This window comes from Solanum verrucosum, unplaced genomic scaffold, assembly GCF_900185275.1.
Source record: "Solanum verrucosum unplaced genomic scaffold, falcon-dt-bn FXZP01000182.1, whole genome shotgun sequence".
Classification (NCBI taxonomy): Eukaryota; Viridiplantae; Streptophyta; class Magnoliopsida; order Solanales; family Solanaceae; genus Solanum; species Solanum verrucosum.
In genome coordinates this window covers 2,646,528-2,658,137 of record NW_026020378.1, presented here as the reverse complement: position 1 = coordinate 2,658,137, position 11,610 = coordinate 2,646,528, and the positions used below count along the sequence as shown (strand labels likewise).

The 11,610-nt window shown below is 33.5% G+C and overlaps 1 protein-coding gene across 1 annotated transcript; it reads right to left on the bottom strand.

Annotated features, from left to right (window-relative positions):
* Positions 1-9,363: 9,363 nt before the first annotated feature.
* Positions 9,364-10,037, bottom strand: LOC125838529 (uncharacterized). The gene has a single exon (XM_049517577.1). It carries the CDS (start codon positions 9,913-9,915, stop codon positions 9,364-9,366), a length of 552 nt encoding a protein of 183 aa, XP_049373534.1. The 5' UTR covers positions 9,916-10,037.
* Between the last annotated feature and the right edge of the window lie 1,573 nt (positions 10,038-11,610).

Sequence of the window (11,610 nt, the reverse complement as noted above, 5' to 3'; positions counted from 1 at the left end):
ACTTGGATCGGATTGCCACGTTTCGACATAAAAATGGGATCAAATTGCCACGTTTCGACATAAAAATGGGATTGAATTGCCACGTTTCGGCATAACTATGGGATCGGGTATCACGTTCCAGTATGCTAACAGTTTGGGTTTGGGTTCCATGAGAGGACCAACTACTTGATATAATTGTGTAGCTTGAGGAATGTGAAATACGTTGTTTTTCTACGTATCAATATTATTGTATATGTTCTATATATACATCTGATGATATTGTTGTGTTTACTTGCATATGTTGCACTTAGTTGGTATATGTTATGACGGCTTATATTGATTGTCTTTGTGTTGAGAGAACTTGTTGGGTATAGTGGAAGGGCAAAGGGTTCAAGGGGTGAGTGATGGATAGCAAGGGTTGTCGTGTGTTGTAATGGCGAGAAGTAGAGGTAGCGTATGTGATGAAATATGCTTAGGTGGATTTCACCTTGGGAAAAGAGATGGGTTTAGTGGTAAGGAAGGTTGATGTAGTGTACTATGTGACCATGATTGAGTAATGTGACGAGGAGGTAAGAGTGCGAAGTGAGCGGTTAGTTGGAGTGCTTACGGGTGGAATTGGAGGTTCGTTAATGTGTTAGAATGGTTAGGCTATGATCAAGAACCTAGTGAGTGAGTTGTTTGACAAGGTGGAGAAGCGGGTGACTTATTTCATGATCTTACTAGTTGGTTTCACTTGTTATGTGGTGGGCGTCGGGTTGACCGATGGTGCCTACCAGTACGTGTGTTTGTACTGATACTACTCTTGCTATGTCTTTTTGACATAGTCTGGATGCAAGTTGGTGATGTTTCCTTAGGTGAAGATGAAGAAATTATTCAGCAGCTTTCATTCTTCCTTCCACATGGTGGGAGTTGTGTCTTTTATTTATCCAGCCCAATTATGCTTCTAGTAGCTCTTGTACCTGTTTAGACTAGATCCATGGAAATTGTTAAATTTCTTTACAAGTTTTAACTAAAAGTGTGTCTAAAGATATTATTTATAAAATCATATTATTGCAATTATCTCTGTTTTCTTTAAAATTCTGCATGATTTAAATGGTTGGGATATGAGGGTTCTCCTACGTAGGTGGTAGTATGTAAGTGCCTGCACGACCTGGTGGGTTGGGTCGTGATAGTTACTGATGTAAGGACTTATGCGGGATCCACAAGTCTCATCACAGGATCGGTTTGAATTAAAATTCAGTCCAACAAAAATATTGTTTGGTTACTTTATTTAACCTAATCTATGGATCAGTTATATCTCTTATAAGGTCTTATTTTATCCCTAGAAAAGGGAGGGATAACTAATTCAAGGTTTAACAATCCTTGGATAAGACCCTAAATGACTAAACTATCCCCAAATCTTTTTTTCCTAATTTTTTTTTTTTGTAATTTAATGCTCTTTTTTATTTATATGAGAATATTTATAAATATTCTTTTAAATTCTCCAAATTCGTTCCATGTAATTTGATGATCTAACAAATTAATATTTTTTCTCCATGTTAGATTTGCTGTATTGGGTTGATTTTTTCTGGTTTTTTTAAATGTGGTTCATCGATTGACCACTATGTTGACACCCAATTTTAGCCCGTCACGATAGGAATTAACTTTTAAGCTTCTTAATTTTCAAACAATTTGAAATAATTGGTTTTATGAAAAACTCAAAATATTTCTCAAGTTTTTAAAATGATTTTATTTATCTATGTGATATTTAAATAATTAATGTATTTATATAGGTACATATATTCAAGTAGTTTGTTTCACAAGTAGTTAAGAATCGTCACAAAAAGATTTTATAATTGTAAGTTAAATATTTTATTAATTTAGTTAGTCTTAATTATAGTTATAATTTTAAGACAATTAGTTTAATTATTTCATAATTAAGATCGATTATTTTATTTCGTTAAGATTAAGAAGCTCATAAATTAATTATATTAATTCATTCTATGTGAATTCTAGCCGAATCTTCTAGAAATTAATTCTCCGATTACACCTTAAATCTGTTCTGGCTAAATTACCTATTTAAAATTTTAGCCAAATCCTCCAATTTCTTTTAACTCCTGAAGCCAATTTTGGGCCTTATACTTTATATTTTCCAGCAATTCATATGCCCAACCTTTCCAATTCCCTTTCACCTCACCAGCCCACCAAATAACCCCTGACCCGGCCCACTCCAATTCTCAAAAGAAACCCAGAATATTTTCAGACGTTAGTCTCAGCAACATTCAGAGCTACAACGTCAAAATACACGACTCCAGCAACGCGTGAACAACACACAATAACTTCCAAACGCTAACAGCAAAATACAACAGCGATCCCAAACGGCGTGAGAGCTGATCTCAGGGGCGTACACGCCAGATGCCTTTGTCGTCTTCTCCCAGCGTCTCCCTCGCTGCAACAACAACAAAAAGCACTTGCCAGCACCCAAAATTTGTCCTTGTGGCTGCGAGATGATGCCGCGTAGCATTCCAAGGACGAGTCGATCGATCTAGAGCGTCCATCCTCCTTTCCTCGTCCGGAATAGTTTGAACCTTCAGAAAAAAAGTATGTCTCCCTTCAATGGTGAAAGAAATTGGGAGTTTGAATTTCGGATGGGGCCCTTTTCTCTTCGAATTTTCATCCATCTCCCTTCCCTATCTGAACCCTAATTTCCCCCTATATAAACTTCTTTTCTGTTCATTTGTAGGGAGAGATTTTTTAGTGGGATTTTTCTTTGTTTCAAGCGAAAATATACAGAATAAATTAAGGAAGAATAGATAAAATACATTCTAAATACTCCAAGAAAACAGGGAGATTTTCTTGTTCACTGATTCGTGTCTGAACACCGTAGTAAAAGTCGCTTTCTTCTGCTTGAGTTTCTCATCCCAGTTCGCTGCATTGAAAAAGGTAATCATTCTTCGTCCTACAACTCCCTCTTTGTCCCTTTCTCTATTCTACTTTGTTAATGTTGTGAAATCTCTATTATGTGGCTGGTTTTGTTGAGGTGTGTAGTTGAGGCTAGGAATTAGCTTAATATGTTGTTTTCCCTGTTAAACACTTTGAATGTTTTGGTTCTCGAGTTGTCTTTCCTTGTGGACTGCCTGTTTTGTTTTTTTTTTCCTGGTAGTGTTATTTTTCTTGTTTTAGATAAGACTAGTTCTCTGAAGTCTTCTTGATGTTTGGAAGTTTTTGTGTAATGTTTCATGCCAGCTTAGCTTTCATGTCTTTACTTTGCCTCGTTGAAATCTCAAGATGTTGTAACTCCACTGGCTATTCGATTTAAGCATCTATTTTGTTGAAATTTGTTTTGAAGAATACATCTTTTCTTTCTTGGCAAAATTTAAAACCTGTGTTTCACCATTTGTGATCATCTCGTAGTATGAAATTGTTAGACTCGTTTAGTGCTCGGCAATTATATGCTGATAAGATTCATTCATTCATTTCGGTTAGCTGATTGTTTGGCCATGAATGCAAAAAGGTTCTCCTGTTAGCGATAAGTGTGGCTTCATATTACCGATTATGCTCTTGTCATCTTAGTCCAAGTTTTTGTTCCATGTTCCTCGATTTAAAATGATCTGGTTCTTGCCTGTCTGATAGAGTATTAGTCCACCATGAGATTTCCTGTGCATCATCTTAACTAATGTTTATTCGGTCTAGTATCTGCTAATTGTTCAATGATTCACAGCCTAAAAATCACTTTTCCAGCACGTTGTTGTGCTAGTTAAATCATAGTGGTTCCTCTTATTTTCATTTAGTTTACAATAACTCTTTATTATGGAATACTTGTTTCCATGTTAGCAGAATGAGTTACTTTTTAATTTATATGCTATGGCCTTTTGTTCTGTTTTATTTTTTTTAATTTTTGTGCACCAAATTTTGTTGCCAGTGATTTGATTAAATAACCCTCGCCTGTCTCAGTTTTAGATGGCTCATTGTAGTTGAATTAATTGTTTAAAATTTTGTTCATCATTAGCGTTTTGCATGTCGTATTTTGAATTATTTAAATGTTGTAGAAATGAGCTTTCGGGCACGGTTTATGGGTTACTAAATTATCTTAAACATAACTAATATTGTTCTCTTCTGTTTACGGTCAATTGTTCGCTATATTATTCAATTTCCCTTTATTTTGTTTCACTTTGTTTGAAACATATCTAGTTGGTTTCCTTTGAATGCATCACTGTTTTCTTCCTAAATTGGTGAATCCTACTATAGCTGGGAATTACATATTGAGATGTTATTTTTTTGTAAGTACTAATCCTTATCTTTTCTTTATTTTGTCGCATATGATACCATCCGAGTCTTCTCGGACTCCTATTCCCTTTCCCTCGCATATCGAGAGAGCTATAAAGGCTCAAATGCCACCTGTATTGAGTCAGCCAATCATTAAAGTTGACGGACAAGTCCCGAAGTTGAAAGGACACACATCAATTTGGAGAATTGAAAATTGGGCGAAAGGCCCAATCTTAATTTCAGAAGATTATATTTTATTATTTTGGACCTAAGCTCACTTATTTGCTATACTTGTTAGTTCTTAGGACATGTGCAGGTGACTCAAATGGGCCAAAGGCCCAAAACTAAAAAGGGCCCAAGTATTAGTCCAGACGAACAGAAAAACCAAACTTGGGCTCGAGTCTCTTTCCCTTTTTATTTCATTGTGTTTGTGTGCTTGTCAATATTTGCCGCTAATCTTAAAGTCGAAAAATTCAAATCCCCGAAAGACCCCATTTTGATTTAACAATTTAATTAAATCGGTCTTTTAAATGAACTTAAAGAATAATTTTGAGTAATATCTCACTTAGATATTATCTCTACATTCTCCTCTTATTTTCCCTTTAAAATGGTTCTAATTATAAAAATTGCTCAATTCAAATCAAGTTAATCCACTTTTAGCCAAATAATTAATTGTCGGATAACCGCGTATTAACGGACATTTCGGGTGCTTTCAAGCCCTTCCCGAAATGCTAATATGAACCCCGAACCCCCTTTAAATATTTTCAATTGATTTCCTGTTTTAATCTATTGAAAAATCAGTTTTCTTAATTTTACCTTAAAAATTAAGTGGCGACTCTTAAAATCAGTCTAATTATATTTTTTAAATAAAACACACTAGAACTATTTTTTTAATAAAATAAGCTTCGTGTAATTGAACAATTTAAGTAGTCTTAAATCTATGTTAAGTTTAAGGTATATTTGACCAACAAAACTTAGAAATATATCGTGCTATCAAGGATCTCTATGGTAGCTTATCACACCTGATCAAAATTAATAATAATTTTTTAAATATATTTTCGTATTTAACTTGACAAATTAAATGAGATATAAATTCTCATAATAACTCAAGGGTATAGTAGGAATGAAACTTTTTCTAGAATTTTTAACCAAACAAAAGATTAAATGGGAAACAATGAACCAAACATTTGATAAAAACTAATCTTTGCATTACTAAACCCTGCATTACTAATCCATACATTAGTTGTCACGCCCCGAATCTACACCCTGGACGTGGCCGGCACTCGGAGACCATTGTTGGCCCCAAGCGAACCCTTGGCCTAGCTACTTAACTTAGCGGAAGGCTTAACTCAACACAATATAAGTTCATAAACAGCTTAAATGATAAAATCTGGCCAAAATGGCTACTTATGTCTCAAAATAGGATATCTGTAAGTACATAAATGAGAGACTCATAACTACTGTCTGGCAGTCTATGAAACCTCTATAAATACTGAGATGGATGTTGGGACAGACCTCACAACATCCGAATAAAGAAAAATTAGGAAAACGAATAAAAGAGTCCTCCTAAATGCAAAGAGGCTCACCACTGACTCTGGAGTGCTCGACTAGATCAACGGCGCACTGGATGCTGATCCTGGTTACCTGCGTTTGCATCATAATAAGATGCAGGCCAACTAGCATCAGTACATTGAATGTATGAGTATGCGAGTTGAAATGCTAAACAACAACTTAAGCTTGAAAGGAGTAAGAAGGAACACTTACCTTGGCTCTGTACAACTCATGAATAACTGAACTCAATATAAAACAATAAGACACATGCAATATGTATATAAAGCTTGTAAAACAGGGTAAACAACTGAGTTTGTAAAGATAAAACAATAACAAACTCAACTTTAATTATATATAAAAGTAATATAACTTTTGTGGAAGATTCTTTAACCGACAACCACCCGTATGAGCCATAGTGATGGTGCAACATTTTACCTCACGTTACCCAAGGACCATACTATACCTCACCGTGATATAGGACCTTACTTAACTTAGTGGATCCACTAGCTTAACTTATGTGATCATCTAAAAAGTATGACCCATTAATACCCATGATGGCTACATGGTTCTTATGGAGAGTTGAGTTAATATGAACTCGCGTCCCCAATTCGGTGCTCAATACTACTCCAAAAATATACTTTAGCTCATATGTGTTTTAAACACCCCTTTATTTAGTTTGAGATAATTGCTCAAAGTTTAGCCAAAGGCTCTCTTGGAATTGATGTTCCCTTTACTGAAAACTAGTCCAAAGGCTCTTTTGGAAATCATAGTTCCTTTCTTGCTCAAATGTAAAAACATTTATAAACTTCTTTGGGAATACTTAGTTCCCTAATAACTTTTGAGAAATGAACTCAACTCCTTACTCTTTACTTTACTTGAAACTTGAGCCTTAAAACGAAGTTTAAACGTTTAATAAAGACTCTTGAAAACTTTAAGAAACTTTGCTTTGACTTGCTTCTTAACTTCTAAACTTGACTTTTAACTTCTTTGACTTTGATCTTAACTTTCCTTGAATTGGATTATAGATTCAAGGTTCATGATCTCATGTTTATGGATGATTTCATGATGTTTAGATGTACCTTAGAGTGTTAGAATCAACTAGGAAACATAGGTACATCACTTAGGAACTAGTACGAAAAGGTGGGGGAAGAATGGGGTGAACTGGCGTCCTTGGCGCTCTGAGAGTCGTGAGACGCCAGGCCCCAAACTTCAGAGAAGTTTGTGGGGCGCTCTGAGAGGCGTGAGGTGCCAGGCCCCAAACTTCAGAGAAGTTTGTGGGGCGCGCTGGCTGGCGTGGCGCCCCAAGGTCAAAACTTCAGAGGCTGCTTTGGGGGGTGCTGGTTGGCGTGGCGCCCCAAGGTCTTCGTTTTTCATTTCTAAACCCTCAAATCTTCCCTAGTTATTTCCCCAAACACTTAGGATAAATTGTACCCTCAATACACAATAGATTTAACTCGAAAAAACAGCCCGAAACATGAATCAACTCAATCCCCAAGCATCAACAACTCAACCAACAAGAATTCAACAATGTTCTTCAAGAACTTCACTTCTTAACATGTAAACAACTCCAAATCACTGAATTGAAACAAATTGGTGTGTGGGTGAACTAACCCATCACTAAAAGATCTCACATACCTTAATAGGGATCACCCCCGATGAAATCCACTTCAAACGCTTGACGTTCTTGGCGAAATCTTGGATTTTCACCCTTTCTTTCTTCTTTTCTCTTTTCTCCAAGCCCTAAGCGTATTCTAATTTTCCAAAACTGAATTGAGTTCTGTTTTTACCCCAATAAATCCCTATAAACAAATTAGGAAATTAATTAGAGAAAAAACTACTTTGTCCTTCCCTAAATCCGGATTGGGACTTTCCTCAATCCAACAACCCAACTTCCGAAAGGCATATCTCACTCATACAATGTCGAAATCATGCAATCTCGAGGCGTTGGAAAGATCTCTCCAAGGGCTTTCCAACCATATCAAGATCTGCTCCTAAATCATTCTGAGCTAGGAGTTATGGCCGTTTGAAAATGGCCAAAACTCACTTTCTTAACTTAGACAAATTCCAGATTTCCTTATTCTTTCCAAAAATAAATATTTTCATACTCTTTATAGTCGTTTCTAGGTGCGAGATGTTACATTAGTAATCCCTGCATTATGCATCTGTGTACCAAACGACCCCGTAATGTTCAGTATTTGTAGTTATTTTTTTTTTTACAGTTCTATTAAAATTCAAGGTATTTCAATATTGTTTATTACTAAATATTTATTCAACTCTTAATATTCTATCAATATTACGGATATTGAGACAAAAGAAGTAGCATATATTATTTAAAAATGATATAAAAGTACTATAAATCATAATAATTAACAACTTAAAACATTAAAAAATCATATAATTGACTCAAAATTTATTTGTTCCACATATATTGGGATAAATAAAGTAATATAGATGATTTGAAAATAACTTAAAAAGTATTGCAACACAATTATTAACAACTTAATTTTTTTTAAAATATAGAATATTTGGCCGACTCTCTAAATTTTATATCTACCATATAAATTGAGATTTCATATGTACCACATAAATTGAGAAAATATATAGAATATAAGACCGACTCTCCAAATTTTATTTGTACCCCATAATTTGAGATTTCATATGTACCACATAAGTTAAAACATATAAAGTAACATATATTGGGTCTGTATTGGTACGGACTCACGTATCTAGTAAAATAATAAAACTCGCGACGAAATTTATTTCTAATTAAATAGTTCATAACTTTTTTTTTTTTTGATAATTCCTTACGAACTCATTTGCCTTGCACTTTTCCATGCCAATTCAAAGACCAGCAATAGATTGAAACATTTTCTTTCATGCTTTTACAAGCCAATAAATAAAGAAAGATTTAATATGCATATTGTCTCAACTCTTTTATACTATTGTAATATATTATTATATATGTCAAATTCAAAATTTCATAATTAGGCCGTGAGGACGTCTACCATTTTTCATGGACACCCATTCATTTAGTAATCATTTAAGATGAGAAGAAAGGGGAAATTCATTTAAACATTACAAGAAGATTACTCTAGCTATAACAATAGTCACGTATAACAAGAAACACTCTCAATGGAGTAGAAGACTTATCTTGTTTAGATCAACAACAACAATAAATTTAGTGAAATTTCACGAGATGAATAGAGTGTATGCAAATATTATCAATTATATTTGAGATATAACAAACAAAACAGTAGAATAGGTAACAAAATATCATCAATTATAATTTGTTCTACTGAAATAAATGAACATAACATGAAATTAAATATATAGACCATTAAGATTAAGTTAAGAACTTCATATAAAGAAGTAAATACAAGAATCCTAGGGGTTAGAATAATTATTACCACACTCTAGCAAGAAAAAAAATAGTTATTTATGTAATATGAAGCATCAACTCCCTAACTTAGTTGATCTACATTATAAACAATCCTAAATAAGTTGTACTCACTGACGATATAATAAATAACTATTATGGCCATACATGTATCGAATAGTGATAATAGTATCAGCAAACGAACGTTCTCCTCAATCAACAATTTTAAGAGTATTAATATCTTTAGTGATAGCGGGAATACAACTTGAACTCCTAGCAATCCCACCTTTCTTTTGAGTATCTCTAGGACTAAGAGACTTAGCTCTACTCTTTTTCAATATTTCTCTCATAGCTTCAGCTTGATAAAGCACAGGATATGCCCTACCAAGTCTATTAAATTTAGAACATGCATTCATATGCTCATTTAAAGCTTCTTCTAACTTCTTACCTCCATTCTTCTTCTCCATCTCTTCCTTCACAGCCTCAGAACACAAACCACAAATCAACTTCCCTGAATATTTCTCCTTAACTCTCTTAACATATTCAAGTGTGCATTCTTCAGACATACCACAACACTCACACTTTGCATCTTCAACTTCAGAAATAGGTGGAAGCACATTCTTCTCAATATTATTATGATCAGATACTACTAATGCTACTTCTTTGCTAAGTTCAAATGAGATATCAGATATTGTTCTTTGGAGACCATTGTCTATGGCAAGTTTTTGAGGCTTTTTGTTAGTTTCTTCTCTATTATGTCCCATGATGAGATTATAATAAAGATTAGTGTTTGGTTTTGTAAGAGATGGAAAAAGGGTTTTCTTGGAGATTGAGTAGTATATAGAAAAATTGTATGTTAAGCTTCTAATTTATACTTGAAGGAAACATATATGGGAAGTGTATGTGGACAAATATGTCTCAAGTCAACATTTAATGTATGTGTGTGCCTTTGAGTGAGTTGGAGGAGAGAGACAAAGAAAAAGGGAGATTAATCTTGAATCAACTAGATATAATTCATTGCATAGATGAGTATACTCTAATAATAATGTATGTTCATTCTTGTTTTCAAAGTTGGAGTTGTAGTTGTAGTCAATTGATTAGTAATAATTTCACCATAGATTATTTAGGTGCACTTCTTGAACACTTATTAAACTGACTCTTTGAAAAATAAAAAGTATAAAGTATAGTATAAATTAAAACTCGGAAATATCTTTTTAAGCACTCGGAATCATTGATTAAACCTATAACAATGGTTAGATACTGGAAAATAACATTATTATTTCTGTTGTGAGATATCAATTTACCAATATTTATTCTAGAATAAAATATAATATCATAAGAAAAAAATATAATCTAGTTACACATAGAGGGTTAGGTGCGGTGGAGTAAGTAGCCTGCATGCGAGTTCAATTGAAGTTAGTAGATTTTGCTCAAAACAGTGTTATATATCATTTAAAGTCGTCATTATAAGATTCAGAACTCATAAAGTTAAAATCTTAGTTTCATAGTCTCTGATGAGGTGAATATGCTTTGTACCTTCGAGATTGTGAAGGGTTTTGTGAGTTTGTTCACGGGAGCTACCACTCCGACCATCACTTTTTAGTGTTGTTGGAAGAAAATGAAACCATGAAAAGTTAGAAAATAAAGAAAAGAATATAGTTGCCTTTATATGTTCTTTTTACCTAATACGAAAACATAAATTGAAAAAACAACAATGAAGTTCACAAGCAATGAACAAAAAGCAAAATCTTGTGCCTTTTTTGGGAAGATTTAGATACCATAGGAAGAAAAAAACTTCAACTTTAATTGCTTTAGATTGTGATAGAATCACATGAATCTTGAAAATAGCAAGAAGCAAAAAGGGTGTTTTGTGGCTGCACTACTTTGCTTAGTGATGGATGAGTTTAACTTATTTTGTTCTAAAAGTAATAATCTTTGGCTTTCTTTTTATAAAGTTTTATTTCCTTACCATATGAGAATATTATACATTAAGGTGAATTTATGCATCTTATTAGCTAAGTATTTTATTATTATAAATCATAGTATCTTTGTTATAATTGGTCTTTGCTTTCATCCTTTGGTTTTAAATTGCGAGAGGTTTATGCTTACTTGACAACTTAATGCCTAATTATTCGATTAGTGACAATAATATTTATTGAGATTTATAGCTACTTGAAGTTAATTTTCAAATGGTTGTTTTGCCTAATCTTCTCCACATACTTTGTGAAATAAGATATCATGATATTTGTGTATTTGAAATATAAGTTTCATTCTATCATAAAGAATAAATATTAATCATCAATTTATCAAAACAATAATAAATCTAAAAAAACATCTAACACACTTTTAAATTTTTCGTGCATGTTTGGGTTCAATCATGCATGACTAATTAAATGCATGTTAAAACTGACTAAAATGTCAGTCATGTGTGCCCGCATGTAGAAACAGAAGCAGAAGAA